Source organism: Poecilia mexicana, unplaced genomic scaffold (genome assembly GCF_051168715.1).
Source record: "Poecilia mexicana isolate PSO_F unplaced genomic scaffold, ASM5116871v1 scaffold_15, whole genome shotgun sequence".
NCBI classification, from domain to species: Eukaryota; Metazoa; Chordata; class Actinopteri; order Cyprinodontiformes; family Poeciliidae; genus Poecilia; species Poecilia mexicana.
This window is the reverse complement of record NW_028263384.1, coordinates 13,182,000-13,206,878: the sequence shown is the minus strand read 5'-3', so window position 1 is coordinate 13,206,878 and position 24,879 is coordinate 13,182,000. Positions and strand designations below refer to the sequence as shown.

General features: G+C 39.9%; 1 protein-coding gene across 1 annotated transcript in view; it reads left to right on the top strand.

Annotated features, from left to right (window-relative positions):
- Nucleotides 1-24,659, top strand: part of LOC106903897 (protein FAM53B-like) — a 28,973-nt gene extending 4,314 nt beyond the window's left edge. The window contains exons 2-5 of the mRNA XM_014967930.2: nt 9,374-9,635; nt 11,307-11,361; nt 14,431-15,254; nt 23,433-24,659. Of these exons, the coding sequence (XP_014823416.2) occupies nt 9,555-9,635; nt 11,307-11,361; nt 14,431-15,254; nt 23,433-23,789 (1,317 nt within the window). The 5' untranslated portion in view covers nt 9,374-9,554 and the 3' untranslated portion in view covers nt 23,790-24,659. The remainder of the gene's footprint in view (nt 1-9,373; nt 9,636-11,306; nt 11,362-14,430; nt 15,255-23,432) is intronic.
- The last annotated feature ends 220 nt before the right edge of the window (nt 24,660-24,879 follow it).

The following is a 24,879-nucleotide window of genomic DNA, read 5'->3' as shown; positions in this document are numbered from 1 at the left end:
CTGCTCATTACTTAGACTATGGCTTCAATAATTATTTTGTAATCAGAAATTGGTTTGGGACCAGAATTGGTTGACAAACTTTACGATAGAATACAATTTTAGTGTTGTCTCTGCAGTGCTAGTACAAGCTGTACTCAGCAAATCCTGCTAACTGGTCTGACAAGTGACATGGTTCCAGTAAGTTTAACAAAAGCAGCAATTCAATTTTACTTTTGTGCCAAATTGCTATCCGTGTTGATTGACGGTGGGGCCAAGAAAACATTCGCATTGTACTAGATTTTCTAGTGAAGGCAGTAGATCTTTGTGGGTGTTGGTGTATTTTTCTAGCTCAATGTGAAAAAAGACCTTAATCTGACATTATAAATTATTTCAAGTTCTTTGAATATAATTATGTGGTTTTCTTGATCACATTTCTTTTTTTTTATCTATTACGATACTCTGTATTTTTGTTTTTAGTTATTCATGATGAGATCACATGATGATGAAGAAGCATGAGTCTGAGCAAATAATCTCCACGGTATTACAAGTTTTATTGCCACAACAGCCTTTTCATACATTTGTGGATGTATGCCGAAACAACTTACTGGAAAGCTCCCAGTCATTTCTGTGCAACCTTCAACATTAGAAGTCAGACCTCAAGTAGGTAACTAAAAACTTTTCCTGTTTTCTATAAAAAGCTTGTGACGCTTTGTGTGACATCCTTTAAAACTGTCTCTCTTTGACTTGATAACAGAGCCACTTATTATTATTATTATTACAAATAGCAGCACGGCAAACAAGTTACTTAAGTTCGCAACCATCAGCTAACTAGCAGCAGGCCAGGCACTCATGAGAAGTAAATACAAATGTTTTTCTAATTAAAAGTCAGAAAGCTAATATTCAAAGAGATTATTTTTCTCAAAAATATATTTGAATGTAGGTCACACTTAAGAAAATCTAGATTTTTCTGTGGCCACTTTTTGTTGCTGTGAACGTTTTCACGTCAGCTCCACATGGGTCAGAATGACCTGATGTTCTAACTTTGAGTCACAGTACCACAGTTTCACAGTGTTAACAGGATAATTGAAAACAAATGTTCTGTGGGTTCAACTTAAGTTAGTTGTCAAAGTTTAAATGATGTCTCAAGTTACACCCCAATTTTAAACTAATATTAGCTGGTTCATTTATTCTGATTCTCTTTGCTCCACACAGCTAGAGTTGGCTTTAGTCGCATCATCACTCTCTCTGGCATCTCATTGAAATGGCTTCAATTAATATCGTGAAAAATTTACACAGTTTTGAAACTTCACTTTTTAAAACCTTGGGTTACCTTCATATGGCTTCAGCCCATAAATCCCTGTAATCCTTTCCAACCAATTCAAGTTTTTTTTTCAGACCTCATTCTAGTCTGATTCTGGTCCTTTTGTAATTCCTAATATACTATAACATGGCAGTTGTTGTTATTTTTGGCTTAGCTACATGGACTAAAGCAGACGTAGAAAAAATACAGTAAAATCGATGACTACTTTCAAATCCATATGCTAGTTGTAAAGAATACTAAATCTTTTTGTTGCGTATGAATACCAAGCTGCTATTTTAAATTAGCTAAGCTATCTGTGTGGGGAGCTAACATGCAGTCATCTACTTTACAGATATGCAACTTTCAGCTTGCTAACTCTAGCTTTAACAGTATTAGCTTCATTAAAGTGAGTGGAAGCTTATTTAATCCCTGTTCCTTGACTGTCCATGTTTTTCATGACTAGATGTTTCCAAACAACCAAGCAAGGAAAGAGCGTGGCTGCCATCTTTAAGCTAGCTGACTGTGTAGCCTATAGGTGTGGAATAGGGAGTGTGGGACTTCATACATTTGGGGAAAACACTGGCTACTTTCTTCATCTCAAGAAAGGGACTTTAAACTTGTTATGCGCATTATGCCTTGTCAATTATTTTGAATTGCTAAAGTCATTCTGCTGACAGTGACTAAACCGACATATTTTTTTTCACAATATGAATTCATCCACTTAAATACGCTGCACTTATGAAAGAGGCGCAAGAGGAAGGAAAACTACTAAAAATGTTTTTGGTAAATTCCAAGCTTGCAGTCGACAATACATTCTAATTCATACTATTTTCAACATCGCGGCAATGGTCCTTCCTGCTTTGCTTCGCACAACGTAGAACACCCTCAAATTGTTTGACATTTTGCCTATTTATAGCTGGATAAACAATGGTGGGCTCGTGAAAGAAAAAAAAATTATACCCAAAGACTCACACACCTCCAGCTTGCTCTTAAATCCTGACTGTTTAACACCCCTGTTTCACAGTGTGCTGTGCAGTCAGAGGGGTCCATGTGGCAAACCGAGCCCCGTCACGAATGAATGAATGGGCCGATGGAATGCTGCATAGTTTTCATTCTGACATACTCCCGTCCGTACACAATCCCTAAAACTCACCCGCAGCTCTACGGTGGGAACAAGGTGTTATGTAACACCAAAAGGATACTTTATTGGCTGATCGGTTGTGACAGGATGTGCAGTATAACTTACTTTTGCAACACAGGAGTGGTCCCTGTTTTGTTTTTTGTTTTTCTGAGCTGAACAAGGGATTGCCAGGAGCACTGGAGGCTCCCATGTAATGTATCCCTGATGGATTAGGGCCTTGGCTTGTGTGCGAAGAACAGACCAGAGCCAGGCACTCATGGATAATGGAAGAAAACACCAGAGAATGGCAAGGATTGATTGGGAAGGAGCAGGGTAATTAGTGGGCTACCTGATGTATGAGGAGCCGTGGCATTTAGGGGTTACTCCCGGGGGCAAGAGGCCTCATACCTTTCTTTACTTAAACTAAAACACCTGATCTGATGCCTGTCAAGCTTCTAAAGATTTCATTTAACTAATTTCTGCTCCGAGACACCAGGGTCAAACCCGAATACATTTCAGCGTTGCCCGAGTAGGGAAATAAAAAACTGTTTTTAGTTTTCAGTTTGCACCTAGCTTAATAAACGAGCCATTCTCATCGAGGCAATTTCCTATAACAAACACTGATGAGCTGTCCAGACATCAGTTTTAACAAGATTGGTGGTGTCTGCCTTCTCCAAATCAGCAGTTGTCAATGTTGACCTCCGTTTGTGAATGGCTGCTATGGCTACCCATTCAGTTCCTAGAAACAGTGTTTAACTTAGCAACTATTTTATAAAGTGCAACCACGCTCTTAGCAAGTCAAGAGTGTGTATTACGTAAATAAGGCATGAAGACAGATTGGCACATCATTAGAACTGTTATTAAATTTGTGAAAATATGCAAATTTGTTTTGTTTATGCATATATATATATATATATATATATATATATATATATATATATATATATATATATATATATATATATATATATATATATATATATATATATATATATATATATATATATACACTCATTGTGATTTTTATGCATTAGTTTGACTGAGAATGTACTGCATCCATCCATCCATCCATTTTCTTCCGCTTATCCGGGGTCGGGTCGCGGGGGCAGCGTATTGCAGTAGAAACAAAAAAAAGTGGTTTGCCCGTGGTCTAAATAAGCCAATGGTCAATATATTTTTGGACATCACTTGTGAGTCATGCTGAATACTAAATATTTGAGCGACCTGTTGGGGTGTTAAATGCCAAATAAAAATATCAGTATCTTTTTATAGTCTGTGGACATCATTTACAGTAATAAGATATGAGATTAACATCATAAAATAGGACGGTAAGGTAAAGTTATAATGGAAGCCCTGCTGGTTTTTAAATCCACCCGCAAGAGTAAATATGTTATACTCAAATTCCAAAAAACAATATGTCTTTGAGGTTGCTACTATTGCTGTTTTTAAACTATTGGTATCGTGAGAGCATAAATAAAGTCTGTAATAATGTTTAAATATGTGACTGGACATCTTGTAACTGGTGTTAGTCAGGTAGGCTCTTTGGTAATAGATAGGTTTTATTTTAAGTTCCTTGGGTTGTGTGCGTGCAAGGTTGGATTTATACCAAAAAAGATTATTATTTTTTTTATCATATTTTGTACTGTCAGTCATATTTTCATCACAATAAATTCCAGAAAATATTATGACAAATTTCCAAAAAGTCCACAGCACCCACAAATAGCTAGCAAATTGTTAGAAATTACTCCATAAAGCAATAAAACAGTTGCAAATAAATTTTTACACAAGATCTTTGGAGAAAAAAAAAACAAACAAAAAAAAAACAAACATCTTAAATCACTTGTCTCACAAAAGGCCAAACTTGTAAGCTTTTAAATCGTTTCTTAGGATTTTTTTATGCTGTCTGATGGTCCCTTAGTGTTTTTTGTCAGACATGTACTTCTTTTTCTCTCATTTTCTCTTCAGGGTCTGAACAGCTCAAGAGGATTTTTAGTTATATTTTTTGCGATGATGCACAAAAACAAGCAGGCTGAAGGCTTTCAAAACCCTACAGATGAGTCTTTCGTGGTGAAGAACCAATTTTAATTGGGATCTTTAGACACTGTTACCAGCTTCCTGTAACAACAACACAACTTGTTCCACTTTCTGGAAACTGTGAGAAATATGAAGGATAAAATAGTTAGAGTAACAATAGTTTTAAATGATATCAGATAAACAGCTTAATGTTCATGCATCTCTTTGGTCTTGTGCCCTGATGTGTGTTTCAGATGCTATTAATCTGCTATAGAAGTTTCTGATATTTTCTCTTTGCTTTCTTTGAGCCATTTCCTGTCAGGCCAATTACAAGAACTAGACAGGACATCGTAGAAAAGACTGAAAAAGAACAACTTAAAAAAAGCTTGGACAATTATTAATCTAGTAAAGTGCAAAGAAATTACTTTTGCGTAGAGCTACATGTTAAATATTTATTTTTTCTTTAACCTATAAATCTAAACACATTATTATTTTCCTCTGTGGTAGTGAGGTAACCCACCCGCATTACTGCCATTTGCAATAAATCCAGTGTAATGATCAGAATTTGGGACCTGCTCTGTCTGAGTTCATTGAGTCCTTTTGTTAAAGCAAGAGTGACATATTATGCACTGCATGTCAGGCTCATTTGGGGATTTCTCTTTTTGCGTCTTTGGTAATAAAATCATCGAGCTCCACACCCAGTTTAGCAGCAGCACAGTCTTACCACAGGGGAAGTACAGCTCATACATTGAAAGTATGCTTACATCTGCAACTGATGTCAGTGTATCGCCGTGTCGTGTAGTAAGATGAATTCCGGTGTGAACTGCACTTCAAGAATGACTGCTAAGAAATGGCAGATCTGAGAGGTGACTTGATGTTAAGTTTGCTTTTGCTGTGCAGATCTGGAGCTACTTGTGCTTCACATCCAAAAATAATAAATGAAAGAGTCAGTTGAACTGAGTGAGGTGTAATATAAAAGTCATAGTAGTAATGAAATCTGCAAAAGTGAAACTCTTTAGTTTTATCTTTATGTTCAAACAAATAGAAAACAAAAATGTTTATATACTTATATACTTTGAACAGTCTTATAAAACCATCCATATGCATTGCTTTATTGTTATTCTGGAATTGTTTGTAAATTCATGAAATCCCACCAATACGCATGAAGGATTGTGGATCATACCGAAACTGGAGACATTGTTTTTACCACAAATAAATGAACATGAGAATGAAAGTAGCAACAAAGACAAAGTGGGATTTTAGCACATGAAACAAAAAGCGCTGTCCACCGGGGTTTAGATCCAAGTAAATGCAACTTTTGATGTCTAAATGCGGTTGATTACTTTCTCTAACAAAACCTGATTTTTCTATAATATTTTTTTCTCAAGCCAAACTTGGTTGGGACCAAAGGGCTATAAAAGTCTGAGTCAACATTTCTTACTGGACTAAATAAAAACAAGGGCAAACCAACCTTATATAGCTGTAAAAAGTGATCTCCATGGACATCCAATGTTAGGTTTTTAAACTGATGCCTCCAGTGTGGAGGCCCTGAGACACCTTCAGAGAAGAAAGAAAAGAACCAGTTTTATTAGATGTTCTTGTTTCTGGAAGCACAAATAGAACTGAAGTAAAGCTGCAAAAAGTCACAAACAAAAGGACTGGCTAAATGTCTGGCCGATGAACTTTTAACAGTGACAATAGATAAATGTTTAACTGACGGATCAAGGTTTTGTTTTTCCACTTGTGAAGATGTACCGGTGTAAAAGTGGGCTGATTTTTGGCCTGCTTTCTTTTGCAAGTAGGTACTAAGGTGATGGCTAAAGGAGTCCATGGTATGTCTCAAACCCCCCCCACCAAGCCCTTTAGGACCACTTTTACAACCTAAAGCACATTATCTTGAAGAGGGGTGGCTCTGTATTTTCCTGGAATTAACCGTCCTCATTTCAGACAATCACAAAAATGCGGCTAAAGTCAGCACCTACATCAAGAGTCTTAGCAAAAAAAAATTGAGTAGCATAAACTCAGACGCCCACGCAGCACCTTGCTTGTTCATCATAATCTAGTTTGGTGGAAAAAGAGTTCTTTAATTTTATTTCGACCGAAAGCCACCGATCAAAGTCTTGACACCAGACGCACTCCGCACAAGTATGCGGTGGCCAGAGCCAACTGGGTGACGGACAGCAAACGTCCCGTCACAGAACTTTATTGGGGGCCCAAATGGGCGTCTATTCATGTGTCTGAGCAAATCACTGTCTGGGCAAAGAGCCATGTCAGCTTAGGTGCCCTTTTTTTGTGCCCTCCTGAGTCACTGACTTTTTGTGAGCTTAGTGCCACTCTCTGCAGCTATAGGCAAGTAGATGTAACATAATCCTGTCCAGCCTGCAAATATTGAATTTAAATCGTGACTAATTGACTTTTCCCTCATTCTTGATTTGTGTAGCTGATTGTGGAATTGGGAATGTGTGGTATGTTTCCTAACAATCCCACAACAATTTGTTGAGAAGGTGCAGATGCATGATTCAAAGTCCTTACAGCCTTTTGTGGTATTTTAAACAGTAATAAAACCATTGATTATGCCTCTCCTAGTTTTCCAGTGAAGGGATGTACGCTTAACGGAGGCTTTGTGATTCATCAAATTCCAGGCTTGCTACAAGTCCAAAATGCTATCAAATAGAGGAACAAAAACAGTGAAAATTTGATCAGATCAGTGAAAGTCCAATACAAGTGCTCTACAGCTAAACTAAGCTCTGGTTTCCTCATCTTGACAAGTTGGTTCATTAAGTAAGCTTGGCTCCAGGGTTGAATTCACACTCGCTCTTGCCCTCTCCCATGACCCCACTTGCCAGTCCCCTACGCAAGTGCAGGTTAGCATAAACAGGCAGCATGTACAAGCTGCTGTTTCAGCCCTTATGAACACATCCTCAAATCACCCTGACCTCACACTGTTGCAGCCTTCATGCATGACCACAACGCGTCTTGGTCCTCATTCTGATTACCGCTCATGTACACACAAACCCTGCTATGCTGCTCCACCCAAAACTTCGGTGTCGGCCCTAATCAGTAAAGCAGTCTGCGAGGAAAAAAAAAACAAAAAAAAAAACTGAGCCAGGAAACATTTCCTCCTCCTCCAGCTGTCTCCACCAGAACCAGTGCCTCTCGTCTGCAGAGGCCGGTTGTGCTCCACTGACTCTCTGGGGTAAATGGAGATAATGGGAGTCATATGCTAGCAGTTGGTCCGAGGGGCAAACTTACATGAAACATTTATATTCTTTATGTAGTCATGCGACTTGTGGGTGGGGGGGGGAAGGATTGGACAAAGATGGCATTGTGATGTAATATGACAAGACTACGGCGGCCCAAAAATGTTTAATCCAGTCCCTGTGTAAACAACTCCCTCATATGTTTTCTTTTAAGAAGTTCTCAGCAAGCCTTGCTGTCCCTCAAAGCTAATTCAGCCCTGTGTGCACACCCTCACACCCGAGAATGTTTAGTGCAACTACCCTTACTTAACGCTAAAGCACATGTTAGAGGCAGGGTTGCAAGCCTGGAAGAGCCATTAGCTTCATATGTTGTTCCACATTAGAAAGTTGTCATTACCCAACATTTGACCTGAGCTATGATGGCATTTTCTATTTAGATACTGTCAGTAGGTTTAGTGGCTGGTTGATGAAGGAGTTAGGCCCCCAAGCCACTGCAGCTATTTCTCCTGAGAAAAGCATGAATGAATGAGCATTCTTCCATTTGAGCAAATTACAGCCACATATGCTCCATCTGCCCTCCATGGGCATTTTAAGAGTCTTGTTTGGAGCAGTATAGCTTTGCCAAATGCGGGTGCAAGCGACCGCAACTTCATATATGTTCCTCCTTTGCTCGGGTCTCCTCACCACATCTGTAGTCGTTTGACGCGAGTCCTGTTTTTTTTTTTTTTCTGGCATTAGTTAATCTCTGCCTTCTGTTTCAGCGCGTTAGGATTTCCACATGTCCAGAACCAAAACGCCCCATTATTTACAAGGATGAGGAAGCACTCGGCCGGCTGTTTTATTTACCAGGACAGTAGTTCTGTAGGCGTGAAGTTCTTCTGGTAAATTGGTGGTTAAACACTTCTGAAGTGTTAGGGTGTTGAATGCTAAATGGAAATATGCTTTTAGGGTGTTGAATGCTAAATGGAAATATGCTTGTCACCTCTTTTTTAAGTTGTTCATCCAGGTTTAGTGAGTGAACATTTTCCCTTTCTTGGCCTATTTTGTATTGTGGAATAATGGATGCTGTTTCTGCAAATATAGATTTGCGTGCATTCATATTTTATTTATTATGTTCTACTGTTTACATGCTTCTGGGCCCGTCGCAATTCAATTTAGCTTATTGCAACTTAAATGAAAAGTAGCTTGTTTTCCTGTTTTGCCTTGATTAAAAATCCTCACCGCAGAAACAAACTCCAATGGGCATGTCTGTGAAGTGGAAAGAAAATGGATGGATGGCTCCCAATAGATTTTCTCCTAGGTTTGTTGTGTTTAGCTTCAGTTTGGTTGTCCATGTCTAAGAAAAGTACCCCCATCAGCATGATGCTGCCAGCACCACGTGTGACTGTGGAAATGGCTTCCTCAGAAGAATCTGCAGAGTTGACTTTCTACCATACAGCGTTTTGCTTGCATGCCAAAATTCGACAGGATTTGTAGGAGGATGTTGGTGTTATTTAGATGGAATATTGTACAGATCATATTTTATTAGTTCATTCCAAGTGCTTACCTTTTACAAACAACCTGAGCGGCTAAATTTCTCTCACAAGCCTCTATTTGCCTAATACCGCTGAAGGCGATACAACTGTGTATAAGCATACCTCTTTCCAGGATGGAAAAAAAAAGAGCAGATTTGAGTGAATTACAAAAAAAGCCCATCTTTTTTTTCTTTTTTTTGCTTGGTATTAATGTTTTTCTTCTTTTAAATCTCCTGTTTTGGTACAGGTATCAGCTGTACTGTCCTACCTCGACCGGCTTCGTCAGCACTGCTCTCTTCAGATGGGAGGTCACAAACTGCTGGTCCGCTTCACCCAAATGCACTGTCTGCATTCTGCCCTTGTATAAAGATGGCCGGCCGTGGCTTGTTTCTGCACCTGTACACCCCGGAGCAAAGCTACGTGCTACCATGGTGATCATTTTCTCAAAAACACTGGAAAAGAAGAAGGGTGTCAATGATGTAACGTCCAAGAGCCCCGACAGACAGCCGGTGAGAGAAACTTTACCTTCAGGTTCATTTAGTACAGAAGTCATCGTGGAGGTAATCACATGTTATACAATATTTGCACAATCCAAGTCAGTATTACAGACTGGATGAAGTAATACAGAAGTAAATGTAAAATGTGCAGAGCTGTTTTAGTTCAAAGTGTGCCTCCTCACAGGTCTTGTCCGTGTCAAGAAATTTTCTGCACAATTTATCCCACAATCTTAAATATGCCAACATAGTAGGGGTAGTTTTGCTCTGAAAAGAGATGTCTTAAGATGGTGTCCTAATTGCATGGCTGACTTTATTGAATCAAAACTGCATCTAGCATCAGAGTAGACAGGCCATAGAGTGCTGCCATAGAAACCTGTGTTTGTATGACTTTCATCCATTTGGATTATTTGTGTATGGGCGTGTGGATATAAATATGTGGGTGTGTTTCCTTTTTTTTTTATTACTTTGCATTTTTCTTAAGGAACAAGAGACTAGCTTTAATCAACAAAAATAAAATGGTTTACAAGATGTACTCCAACTTCTCAAGTAGGTGTTTAACACAAAAATTATTTTAAATGACTTCTGGATGCCTTGGTTATGACATCCATCCCTTAGGACGTAATAAAAGGGCGTCGCTGGGCTGTCCTGCTGCAGATCACTGCTGCAACATAAATATGTAAATCTAAAAATCTAAGAAAATAAACCCATTTAGTTTAGGTTGCAAAGTGTTTTGCTGCCATTTTTTCATCATTGGCAACAGATTTACTTGTTTTAGATTCGTTTGGTTGTATCTTAGAAAATGTTTTTATTATTATTTTGTTGTGGAAACGTTGCCAAGGTGAGTGAAAGCAAAGGACCACGTTGTGACATGGTGCTTTATCCTTCGTAAAATCCACCTCCGTCTGGTCTTCACAGTGATGAAGTGAAGTGAATTCTTAGATAATGTGCTGTGGGTCCATGTCCAGCTTGGTTTGGAGTTTTTTCCACTTTTCGTTTAGAGCGCTGAATGTATGGACAAGATTAGTGGAATAACAGTTTTTTTTTCAGGTTCTTCTGTCATTCCCATTTTGTAAATAGCATATCATGTCAAGTCATTTTTACACCTCAGAAAAATGAAAAGTCATTTATTTATTTATTGATAAGTCCTTGACAGTCTGAATCTTATTCCTTATTAAAACTTATTGTAAAGTAGTGTTCATTTGCAGCGTTTGCATCATTTCAGCTGTCTTGATGAAATGTCGCCTTTTGTCTTTGGTTCTGGTTTCCCTCTTCCTATAGTGAAATGTCTGGCTCTTTAAGTTGCTAAATGTTCCAGAGGTTCAAAAATAAGTCACCCAAGGATGTGCTACTTCCCCGTCTCATTTCTGCTTGACTCTGAGTAGTTGTCCTGAATGCTCCAAAGTATCTTCGCACTCTGTAAATAAAATAAAATATGAAGCATTGACCGGAACAAGACCTATGCACTAAAACAATACATTTTTCAGAAAATAAAACAACTTCAGGTATCTTGATGTTTTCATAAGAAGAATGTCAAATATGTACAGGGTATATTTTTTATTGCCAGTAAATGAGTGGAGTTTATGTCAGTGTTTTTCTTTGCCTGACGGGCAATTTTGCAGGAATTTTCCTTCCTGCATTGCAGTTTGTTTTGTATTTTACTGACTGTTTGCTTGTTCTCTACAGAGTGATCTCCACATCATGAGCAGAGGGACCACCCTCTTCTCCTGTGGAACCGTGGGTGAGTTGGTCTTACTTTATCCCTCCTTGTTTTAAATACAAATATACGCTCAAAATATAATTGTTTAATGACAAACTGTGGCACAGTTACCATTAAGGTTGCTTGGCTTTCTATTTTAATTATTTGCAATTCAAATATAAATGAACTAACTGCTATAATTTGGACCAATAGCCAAGCTGTAAGCGAGGGACATTTGGAAAATTCTCAGTACATACTGGAAGTGATCCACTTACTGCCAAAGTTGGAACTTGGAAACGTCAAAGTTGAGAGATTAAATTATATTTAGATCATCAGAAGTGTGAGGAAAAAATTGTAATGGCTGTCAGCAGGTTTTTATATGCAAGGCCATATAAAATTTTGAGGTTAGGACCAAACTCTTGCTTTTCCACTCGGACGTCAGGCCCTCTCTTAGTTTTTTTTCTTTCTCTCAGTTGTTTTAACTGCACAACTGGAAATGTCAGCTTTTGAGTAAAAATTAAATGCATAATTAAATTCTTCTACCCATCAATTAGTACCAGTGGATTAGAGTATTTTTCCTCTTCTTTTTCTATGGGATAACACCACAAACTAAAAAATTCCAAGTCACGTTGCAATCCTGCTTTAAGAATTTTGACAAAATAGAGGCACTTAGAAGACTTCTTATGTACTAACCTGGCCCCAAAGCATTGGTCTAATGCATTGCCTCTAATTCCTTGATTAGTCAAACCATCAAGTTCAGTGACCCTGACTTCAACTGTCTTGTTGTTAAGCTTAGTCTCTCACTTCTCCCTTTCTCCATCTGTCCGTCATCCCCTTTTCATGATAAGGGTGCACCTGCCTCCATACAACGTTGCACAGCATTCTCATGGGAGTGAACTGTAATTGAATACATTGTCGCCTATGTCAACAATTTCCCCCAGGCTCTGTTGGAGCTGCGGTAATTACTCTCTCTGTTAAAAGACACCCCACTGTAAATACAAGTTTCCACTTTGACCCCTCTTTCTTCTTAGCAAAAATGCGTTGACGTCACACGCACTAGCGCGCTCTATGTTTTCTACTATTAATCCTGCTCTTCTGGAACAAACACAAATGTATCTTTGTTATTTTCCAGCACTACGGCATTGAGGTCGTCTCTGATGCCCGCTTACGTTCTTAGTCCGCCCAAAACGGTTGTTTCAACCAGTGATGAAGCTTTCTGAACTGTGAGAAGGCTTTCCGAGATGACAGGATTTAGACTGCCAGAGGATGTCTTTACCAGAAGCCTCAGTTGATTCATTTGGCTTAGTCGCTTAAGCAACTGTGGCACTTTACTGTCTGCTTATTATCTCATGCAGCTGTGTGGCAGACCTCCATGATGATGATGAGATACCTGCCAAATCCTACCATTTTTCAAAGCATATTTCTGCGTAGCTCTTTCGGTTCATGTCCTCTTACATAAGAATTTGCATTTGAGCTGGTAAGAATTTAAAACATTCAGGGATGCTGACTTTCTCAGAATTTCCTAAAAAGCAAAACAAAAAAGCTAATCGTCCTGCCTCCTCTGCTTTGAGGAAAACAAAAAAATAAAAATAAAAATGTCTGTAATAACGAAATGAATAGACGAGACTTTCATCTGTGGTTTTTCTGCTTGTGTTCTATCTGCTCTTGTGGAAAATAATCCAACACAAACACACTGTGATCTCTCTTAGTCATACTGTTGGTTACCTAACTTTGTGCTTTAATGAGCACTTCTTTGGCAAATTCCTCTTGAAAACGACCACCTTTTTAAACTTCCTACTAATCTTGAAGCTCTGGTCAATAAATGCTAGGTTTTACGGTGCCTTGGAAGAGTTAGTCATAGTCCTTAAAGTCTTTTTCAAAGCTAGTCACGCCACAAAACTCTTAACTTGAATGTGTTTTATTAGATATTATGTGATAAACCGGGGGGTGTTAAGTTAATCGCAGAAGTAGCCAAAACTTAAAACAAAAACTTCTGTGCTGATGTGAGCTTTAAAGTCTTTAAAACTCTATTTTCAAGAAAAAAATGAATTTGTGTATTTGTGCCATTGTTGCCTGATTGGTTCCCTTGGCATTGTTCTTCCCATTAATGTGGGATGTTAAGTTCTGTTTGGTGGAAAATAGATGGTAAATGAACTGATTTCATGTGGCGCCTTTCTAGTCATACTGACCACTCAAAGCGTCGCATCTGCATGTGTGTAGAAGCTCAAAGTCAAGATGGTGTCATCTCAACTTATTGCGAAGCACACTCACCTTTTTTAAAATTATGTGTGTGTGGGAATCGGTTTCAAAGCACCATTTTGTGCACCCATGTCTGTACTTTCAAGTAAATGTAGCTGTACATGAATGAATATATATAATGTGTAACCTACTGGCAATAATAGATTTATCAAATTCCCTTTTCAGCCATAACCTTTAACCCAGGACACATCTGTAATAGACCGACACAAAGATTCCACAAACAAAGTCAATATTTTGAACCTAAAGTCACAATATTGATAAAGGATTCTTTAAATGTAATAAGTCAGGCAATATTCATTGTGTTTTTTTTATTGGTTTTGTTTATCAAAAATGTTTAATTGCATTTATTCATATATATATATTTAGTTTTTATGGGAACAGATGCTGTCTTAGAAACTTGACTTGTAACTTGCAGCTGTATCAGTTATAGAAGTAAATATTAAGTCAGTCACTCACGTTCTGCTCTTTGAGTCACGCATTTCTTACAGTCAACATTATCCATTTTTAAGGTTTTATCGACATCACACATGAGCAACATTGGGTTGAGCTGTTTGGGTCATTCATTTATAAATCAGCATTTTCACACAAAGGAGTGTTGGCCTGTTGTTTAGTACAAGTCAAAGCTTCTTTTGGATTTTCTTCTTAGCTGTGTGTTTTCTTTGAAGCTTGCAGTAGAGAATAACATCTCCTAATATCTCTAGAAAGCTTTCAACACTTTGGTAGTACTTGTGGATATAAGCTGAAGGCCACAATACTCTTATAAATGTGATATATTTTTCTTAGCTTTAATGGTTTCAGATCTTTGTTTATGTCAGTCTGAGCCTGTTTTTAAAATCTTTTTATTAATTTCAGAGGCAGACAGATGGTTGGACCTGGGACGAAGCTGCGCCATCCAGCAGAAAGCTACAGATTCCAGTTTGGAGAGCCTGTGGGACGTGGTGCCTGAACCCGGAGGCCTGCACTGGGCCAAAGAGCCGGGAAGCACCACAGCTATCACCAGTCTGATAAGAGATCTCACTCTGGGTAACACCGGCACGATCGGCACCCACGCGACGCCCGCCCAGACACATTTCACACCCGCCACCCAAGCTCCCGCGGCTCCCCCGAGCAAGCGGCAATGCCGCTCCCTGTCCTTCTCAGACGAGTTCAGTGGGTTCCGCTCATCTTGGAGACCTCAGGGCTCCCGAGTGTGGACGTCGGTGGAGAAACGTAGGTACCACAGCGGGGGGAGCGTCCGAGGCGGAGCGGGCCACTTCCCCCCCATGCAGCGCAGCTCCAGCTTTAGTTTGCCCTCATGCTTGAGCGCCCCGTCAGACGGCGCCAGGGACCCGCCACTCTTCAACCAGCAACTGCCTCTCCACCTTCAGTTCACCGCCTCTTCAGTTTCCCCCAGCTCTGTCTTCTCACACCACTCCCACAGTCAGGTCTTCCTCCGGCCTCTGTCCCTTTCCCAAGAGCAGATCAGTCTGAGAGAGCTCCAGGGGGAGGAGGCGTCCGAGACCAGCTCTCCAGACTCGACCCCGGAGCTCGGAAGGAGAGGCGCCGGCAAGGGGAGTTTGTCTCGGAGCAGGTCCCAGCCCTGTGTGCTGAACGACAAAAAGATTGCTATGAAGCGCAGGAGGCCAGAGGATGCCCAGGAGCAGCGTCCCTCCCTGGATTTGGCAAAGATGACTCAGGTTAGTTGGAAATGATGACACTCACTGACAAGAACACACAAGCACACATTCATTTGAAACCATATAAGTGAGAAACTTCTGGTGCTCTCCCTTTTTCACAGGATTGAACTTAAACCACTTTCAGTTTATGTCAACAAGTTATTCTGTAAAAAGCACTTTATTAAATTCTGCCAACTTCTGGGTGAAATATTTACACAAATACCTTCTTATACATGTGTGTTTTTTTTTTTTTTTACCAAAGGTATCTTGAGGTGATCCTCAATCATAATTAGAGAATATTGTCTTAGTGTGATTATGCTGGATTAAATCATCCTGAAAGATGTTTTCTAAATGAAGTTTTCCTGCAGTTCATGAAGTGGACTTTCTCATGTTCAATCACAGCTAAACAAATTATATTAACTATGATAATTGTATTAATTATGAATTTAGTTCCAAAAGTTTAACTTTTATCATATTTAGTTTTATTGTAACTCAGTTAAAACGTTTCATCAGCATCTGTGTAAAACTTGGACTTCAGAAAATACTGCAGATCAACACCAGCAGATTACAACGGCTCCCCAAATCATCATAACAACCCACCGTTTAGCCCTCTACACTCTTTCTGCAGAATGCATTAAATGTATGGCATCCTTTTTGTGCCACCTGGTTGAAAAAGACTCGCCTGTGATTGGCTGGTGGTTCATTTACATACAACTAAAGTGGCGAGCGCAGAGACTGAGCGAACAGAAACAGAGCCGTGCGCAGGCTGAGTGAGAGTTGTCAGAGTTGAGCTCTATTGAGTAAGCATTTGTGAGATTTATTCGCACACGAGTCAAATTATTGTTCATTTATAGACATGATTTATAGATCACTAAAATAATACCATAGAAACTTTAAAATAAAGAGAACTTTGGAACATGAAGCAATAATCCAGTCTTTCTCCTCTTTAACCTGGGTTAAATTCTTCTGATCACCATGTTGGTTCAGGAATGGGTTAACACAAAGGTTGTGACTGTACTAGACCATGTCATCGTCTAATGACTATGTCACTACTGTGTTAGTCATTAGACTGACTTCAGCCATAATCCATAAGATTTCTTTGTAAGTCTCCCCTAAACCCTTGAATGCATTTTCCTTCTCAATCCTCTAAAGGCTGCAGTTATTCCTGTTGCTGTGCACCTTTCTCTACTATGTTTTCCTTCCACTTAACTTTCCATTACCATTCTCTGAAAAGCCAACTTCTTAACCAGTGAGCTTATGCAGTGTTGCATCCTTTTGAGAAGCTGAAAATAAATTACCTTTTAAATGATATTCAGATTTTATGAGTTGCACCACGCACATCCGAGTTGTGCACTGTATTTTTTTATTAACACGATTGGAAAATAATCCATCCCACGGAGGAACTTGTTATGGTAAACTAAGTGTATTTTCTCTACTGTCAAAGCAGTGAAAGAAACAATGGGTGATTAATTTTTAGGATATTTGGATGTGCTGATCTCCATCTTGCCTTCCTCATGTCGAGAGTTTGTTTGTTCTTTTTGTAAGGTCAGAGGAAGCGCTGGAACATTATAAACGACCCCTGGACAAACCCAAACCCGAAATAGAACGACACAAGCTGTTTAATCACATGCACTGTTTTAAATCTCGCCCTGATGGTTTTTACAGAGCTTGTCCTTTCTCATTCCGTTTATAGTTTTCAGTGAAATGCCGAAATTCTGGACTCGATCGGCAGCATGAATGCCAGAATGGCTTTGGGCTATCGGATTTTAAACCATGTCTATTTTAACTTTTTTTTTTTTTTTTTTCCCTGAGCACAACTTTACGATCCTCTGAAATGTACTTCCGTAACATTTCTTGTCAGGGGAATTTGTCATTTTCCTGTCCCCTAATTAGAACCCATCATCATTTTATCCATCTACTCTCCCTTCCTTTTTTTTCCCTTTTGTTTTACAAGCTGCCGTGTTCCCAGCCAGTCACCCTTCGGACTCAGCCAGGGCTGGATCAGCTCGGCCTTGGTAATGGAGCCTAGCAGGCATGTTTCCTCCAGCCGTGCCAGCTGCTAAAAGGGGGGGGGAAACAAGAACACTGATGACACATCTATATACACATTAAAAGTGTACGCGCACTCCTGGAGTCAGCTTTATCTCTTTCAATACCTTTGCTGATTCCAGGTGATTGTTAAGGAACTGTGTGTTCTGAAGGTCTGGCAGATTTGCCAGATTACCTTTATCTACTTGCACAACTGAAGCCAGCATTGTTGAAGCAGGAGAGGCTGTGCAGGTTTGATGGGCCATTTCAAGGCTTCGCTATCCGTGCGCATCCCTTGCCCACATGCATAGCTGCATGTGCGTGATGGCAATCTCTCTTTGAAGCTCTTGCTCTTCACCAGTTCTATTAAAGCTACAATCTCTTTTTTTTAATTTGACTTCTGAATTAAATTGGATTTCTTGATTACTAAATGATAAAACTTCAAGTTGGAAAGCTTGCTACTTTTTTGGCCTCCTTACAAACCGCCTATATACACAATATGGAGGCGAGTCCGTATCTCTCAAGCACATCTCCTGCTCCATGTGGAGCTTGGTGCATGCCGCTCTCTGTGTGACGCTGGTATTTGGTACTTTATTCATTAGCGTAACGATCTTACATTGGTCCTTGCAGCAGCTTGGTGGCAGCCAATGCACTTTGCATCAACGCTCCTAAGAGGGCTGCAGTAACTTGAAGCAGCGCCAGAACAGTGAGGGTGTGATGATCTGGCAAGCTCAGATCTGCTACAAATGATGTTATGACCAAATCGAACTAGTGCATGTCGACCACACCTTCTGGATTATCTAGCACTTCTGCTACCAGGCTCCTGCATGTCAAACTCAGAACTTGAAAATATTATAATTTTTTTAAAGAATTACCATAACTTCCCTTTCTTTGCAAGCTGCGACCATGTTGAAAATAATCGTAGTAAGAAATATGGAGTGCTTCTTTATGCTGGTCCTGCGAAGACAACGTTTGGGGGTTTTTTTCGTACAGTGCTGTGGCCCAGTTGGGTCTTAGTAAGTCAGCACAGGAGACAATATTTTTTTTGTGAGCTAAGCTGCATAAAGTGCTACAAGCCCATAGCTGTAAATATAAGAAACATGTGTTTAACACGATCTTACGGCTTTTATTCAAAATTGCTTTCTCATAACTTGCCACTCTTCTTTTTTTTAAAAAGTACAGTGATATGTATAGTTTTCACACATTGACTTGTGAAATTTGCAAACAGCTGAAATTCTTTATTTTGATTAGTATAAGCAAAACTCGACCAACCTGCACAACAGGAAGATTTCTGCTGGATCTTAAAAAGTCTTAAAGTTTATCATCTCAGTTTTAGGCCCTATATACTTTATAGTGATTTTTTTCCCCAATGTATAATATCATATACTTTCCATTATATCAAAAATAATGTTGTTATGATATTACTGGTGAATATTTTGTAGATTTTGAATGACAAACATATTTGGACTCTTTTCTTGCTTTTTATTCCACATAATGTTCCCACTGATCTTTGTTAGCCTTCATAGCTCAGCTATTAAAAAATGCATATCAAATGTGGTTAAGATCTAAAGTGTCAAAATGCAGAATTTGCATGCACTGAGCTCGATGTATAATAAGGTTGTAATTTTTTTTTCTTGATTTCAAGATCAAACACATTCACACTCTGACCGCATTTCAATACAATGCGCACTTCTAACATTTATTTTTGAGACCATAACTGTCCGAAACCTCAGCGCGTCTTGATGCTGTTCACCAATTCATACCTATCTGTTGCACAATACGTTGCCTAGAACTTCCTGGTCCATTTTAAAATGAAAGCGCAAGACATATATTATTTATTTATTCCTGTTCCTCAGGTCTTCATCTTTCCATATTTTCTTAAAAAGTGGGTGTGTGGCATACAACCAAACTGTCAGGGTGCCCTGCGACTTTGCCTCGGGCTGTCGTTATAAATCTCTACTTTCTCTCATACCTTTTATGTTTGTTGAGTTGTGTGTGTGTGCGCGCGCAGATGAGTAACGAAAAGAAAAGGGAGGAAAAAGTAAACGTTGATCATGATTGACAAACAGAAAACTTTATACTGGAAGGGTTAGAAATGGAGCTGTTCCTTTCAAAGGTGTGTTTGTGTCTCACTAGGGAGAAGGATTGCGGCAGGATGAGTCTCCTGTGTGTTTTGTCGGTGGAACATGGTGTAATTTGGCCTCCAGATTCCCCCGGACCACGTCAATGAAGGAGGGTGTGAATTCTGGGGATGCATGTCATGCTAATTGGGTATAACCCGAACACTGTAGGGATTTGCATGTTGCCACCACCAGGATTCCTTGAATATCCTTCAGTTCACCCCTCAGTCAACTGCCTCTTTTATCCCTGGTTGCCCTTCCACCTTGGCACGCCTCTGTTTTTCCAGAGAACGGCAGGCGTCGCCAGCTGTCAGGGGGGTAAAATGTTATCTCTTGCTAGTAGGTAACTTGCGGAGCGATTGTTGAGGCAGCGTACACTCTGCTTTTTAGGAAATGGCTTTTCCAGCGTCTGTCTCATCACTTGATAACCTGAGTTGGGTTATTGCAAACCCTGACGAACAATGACAGGGAATCTTTTGGTGGTGCTGCGTCAACGGTTTAGGTGGCATGTTGGGCAAATTCAATGTTTGTTCATGTGTGCACAGATTTGTATGAGCTCAGAGGAAAAAAAACAAACAAAAAAAAAAACTGGCAGACTAAGAAAGAAAATATTATTCCAGGAGATAGCGGAACAACTCCTCTTTCCTCTCTATTTATATCTTCCTTCTGGTCCAAGTTCTCTCTTCTGCCCCCTCCTCTCCCTGTATCTCGTTCCATTTCTGGGATTGCAGACATGGTGATCAATGTTGAGTTACAAGCCCTGCAGGCTTGTGGGAACTCCTAGTCGGGTGTCTCTCTGTGTGTCCGTACATTCAAAAATAGCACGTTTCAACTTGCCATAAATGTGTATATGCGCATCTATATGTAGGGGTGGGCGGATCAATCCATAATATTGATAATGACACCTTGTCAGTATCAGATTGATACTTTAGCTTTAGATTCCTTTTTGAAATTATACTTTATTATTGCGTTACAGTTTCTTAAATCTACCACAACGACGATTTGTTTTGATTTCCTTTCAGATTATAATTTTTTCCCCCACTTTATTTATTTAGGAAAAATACACACAAATTTGCTTTTTAATTTTTTTTTTCATCATGTTATACTTTGCAGACAAATATAAACTTGTCTTAGTTTTTGGAAGAAAGGAAAAATCACAAAACGCATAGAGGTCAACATTTTGATGAGGCATCCAACTTAAAATTAAAAAAATAATTTTTATTATTTATCTGCTGACCCAGATAAATACAGGGTCAGCAGAACTGACCCTGTATTTATCTGGTATTTGATCATCTAATAGCCACATTCAGCTGTGATGATCAAATGGTAACTTGAGTCGCTCTGAGGCAGTCAGAGCTTGTGAGTCTTATCTGGTGTCACCTCAGAACTAAATGTACGACGGCGTGAATTTTTAAACAAAGGCCCTTCCAATTTTAATGTAAGGTAATTTGGAGTATTTCTGTTCATAATCTGCGTGACTCTTCTCAGTTACAGTGCAGGACTTTTCCCCTTTCACTTGCAGTGCTGTTGTTTGCCCAAATTATCAGGAGGAAATTTGCCTAACGTCTTGGCGGGTGAATCTGCAGCTGCCTTTCCATCCTGTGTTGTAGATTGCATGTTTTCATTTAAAGGCTGTGCTCCAATGGCTCCTGCTTTGAAAAAAAGAAATGCCTGATTGGTGTGTATCATTTATACATATACATTTAAAAAAAGCACCGTTTGTGTGTCGAGTTTATTGTTTTTAGGATTTAGTTTGCTGTGGCAGGAAAAATGCAGACTGGGCCACACATAGCTGCCTGCATTTCTCCTCGCAAGAGAAGCGGAGACCGCTGTTGTTGCTAAAATTAACAGAAACGCCAAAGGCCCTCGGAGTAGCAGGTGTCTGAATTGTCTGTTCCTTCCTTCTCTGTAAACACCGTTGTAAAGCAGAAGCATATTAAGTTAAGAGCGCCATTAGAGCAAAATGTTGTGTTTTGTGACTTTATTTAACACTGTTGACAACTTCTCTAAGGATATGACACTGCATTTTGCTCAAATGTGACAGACTAATAACAAACCCCGTCACCCTCCGTACCAGAGTACGCCATGCAAACAGTGTTTTCCTTTTTCTGTTCTGTGGAGGAATGCCCGAGTTCTGTAGCAGCTATTCAGTTGATGGTGTTGTGCAACTTCAACCTTAACCAATCTTGTTTTACGTTCAGTTCACACAGGTTGGCTGTCTGAAATTGCTCAAATTCAAATCAGGCACTTTCAGAATTTAGCGACAAAACACCCAGTGCTACGTTCATAGTCTCTACACATCATGAATCGTTTTTGTGAATTTTAGCCTGCAGTGCACCTAAAATCTCTTATCTCTGTTTTTCTCCTTGAATTATTAGAAAGAAAATGAGTCTGAACTGTTGACTAAAAAGCACCTGCTGAAGAAAACGGTTTTAACCTCTGCTATGGCTGGCTGTGTGAGTTTTCAGAACGAAAAGTTGGCAATGGAAGAAACACATTAAGCCGCTGTGTTAGTCCCCATCCTGTTTCTGATGTACCTGCTAACCCAAAGCTGTTTTCACGCCCCACCTGCAGCAGGCATCTGCCCTGTAGCAACAGAAGTGGAAAGCAGAAACAACTAAACTTTATGTGTAAGATTCGATTGTTAAGGCATGCGCCTTCGGTTTATTTGTATAAGTTATAAATCACAGCAGTTACAGTCTTCGCCAAATCTTCATCCGTGGAATATTCAAAGTCGGCCTTAAAATAATCTCTGTGTCTTTCATGCAGTCGTGATGCATTTCATCGTTGCTGGAACCATAAATGATGCTCTCTGCCTGAAAATCCTGAATGATAATGTCTTCAGTTTCTGACTTTTAACACCAAGTGCACTCGCAAACACGACACGCTTTGAGCAGGCTGTTTTTCTTCTGAATTAAAGCAATTCTGCAAAACTTAGTGGGGCATCTTATTCTACATGTGTTGATCTGAAAGCTTGGTATACAGAAGTAATATAGCTTTGCTGCTCCTACCCACCACCACACCCACTCAAAGCACGGTCTGCCTTAGTAGATTTTATAGAAAGCATATTGTGCAGAAGCCGCTCCCCCCCCCTCCTCTTTTTCTTTGCCCTCGTCTCTTCCTCTGCTGCGATAATTAGTAGTGGGGTAATACTGGGGGGGGTTAAACGCAGAGTTCCAAAGCTTAGAAATCCCCTTTTCTACTACAGCAGAAATGCCTCCCACTTTAACATGATCACCTGTTGTCAGATGAAGCATGCTAATCCAGCCAAAGGCAGCAGAACTTTAAGCCCAGACAGCAAAACGTCCTGCCTTAGATTTTTTATTTATTTATTTTTTCTTTACAGATCGGGCTACGTCACAAAAACACACAGATTTCCAGCTCGTGGCTTCAAAATCTACTTTTCAGCACGCTTCAGACAACGCTACAGGTGTCTGTCGTGTGAGATTAGGCTTTGTGGAGCAAACCTCATCTCTATTCACCTCCATGCCTTGAACATCTGCTGCCTGAGGGCATTCTGGTGATCATTAACCCCTGCGCCGCTCTGCACCTCTGCCTTTGCTCGCTGCAGAGAGGAAGCAGATAACTTTGAGCCTCTTTCAACGTCACGTTTTGGAAGCGGGGATGCGGTGTTTCGCTTACATGCGTTCCATCTGAAACTCTCAGCGGCTTAAATAAGGAATGACTTTTACCGTACTTGGTGTGTCTCTAGCCATGAATCAGCCCAGACCGCACTTGGACAGAAGATACTTTCTGTGGTTTGCAGCTCATCCCATTGATTCTTTTTATTTTATTTTTTTTCCACTATCGACCCAGATCGGTCGCATGTTCCCCCAGTGGCTTCTGTGTGCGCTTGTGTTTACATGTACACATGCTGTTGATGAAAGGCATAGCCAGCTTTTTGGCTGCCCAAACAGAAACCCAATCTCCTCATATGTTCCTGGGGAAAACAAACTTGGGTTTAAATTGAGAACTGTCAGAGCTCTTTAACTTTTATAGTTTCACTGAAGTGGTGTTAAGAATTTCTTTCTCCCTTCTTTCTCCCCTCCAGAAACTTCAGACCTTCCAAAGCCTCAGCTGGCCCGGATTCTCGTCCTCGGACGGCTTTGAGTCCAGCCCGGGCGGGCGCTCGTTCGATCCCGCCGGCCGGTCGGAGGCGGACTTCGCTGCTGTGTCCGAGCTGGGGCTGGAGTCGCGGACGGACATGGCGGCGGACGACGAGGAAGAGGACTCGTCCTACGGGGAGCTGGACAGCGATTCCGCTTGCAGCGTGGACTCGCGGCCCGGTTCCCCTGCGTGCTGCACTGTGGACAGTAAACGTACCCTCTGGAAGGGTGACTGCGGGAAACAGAGGGACATTTTCCAGCTCGGCGGGGAGCTGGACCTTGAGCAGATTGAGAGAAACTGAACATCCACTGTATAAGGTCACATTTAATGTACCGAGAGGTGACTAATGAAACGCCATGAAAGGGATAAGATGGTGAAAGGACTCAGAAAGTGATCCATAATGAAATATTAAGTATGTTGCTGAAGGTTAGCTTCTGAATTTCACGTATGCCTTGAACATTCTTTCTGCTTTAACCAAAAAAGCAGCACCCTTTGAGGATTTTTTTTTTAATTTTTTTATTTCTGATGAGTTGGTGATTTGACTTACCTCAGGAGTGGAAAATTGGGGATTTCTGTCTTAAAAACCATCTCCTAACCCTCAATCTCTTTCCAACCTGATAATCTTTCCAAAGTCAGCTCACTTTAGTGTTTTTTTTTTTTTTTTTTTTTTTTTTTTTTAGTACTGTAGTAGTAGCTGAGCTCATGTATTCAGCTCAGATTTGCTATTTTCAGAGTAATCTGAAAGTTGGGGATGAAACAGAAGACAAAGAGGTCTTCTCTCAGACATTCAGTCTTGTTTTTCTCCTTTGTCTATTGAGCTCACACATAAATCTTTTAAGTTTGAATGTAGGCGCCATAAGCTTTATGAAGAGTTGAAAAAGAAAAAAAAAGAAAATCAAAAAGTGCCTTCTTTTGAATGCTTGTTCTTGTAGTTCTTTCAAGGAGAGAAGCCTCACCCTAAAGCCACTGTCTCTGACGTTTATATGCAAATTGTATATTTGAATTAAACACTGAAACTCTATTTGGGTTCAAACAACAGTGTGTATTTTTCTACTTTTTTTTTTTTTTTTGGAGGGGGAGGGGATTTTTTTTTATATGCTGTTTGCGAAGGAGCAAAGATTTTAAGGCCTTTCTTCTAACTGAATGGAAATAAATTCACAACCTGCACAAATACGTCTGGTTTATTTGCTTCTTTCATTTCTGCACAAGGCAGATTTCTAGATCAAAGTTGAAATGAGCAGTTTCCAGGTGCTCTTTAGAAGCTGCACCCTTTCCCCCACAGTCACTTCCTGCATCATGTTTCTGAACTACTTCTTTTTTGTTTTTTTAATACTCTCTTTTCAATCTTCTGCAGTATTTTCAGATTTTTATTTACCGGTAAAGTTTCATTT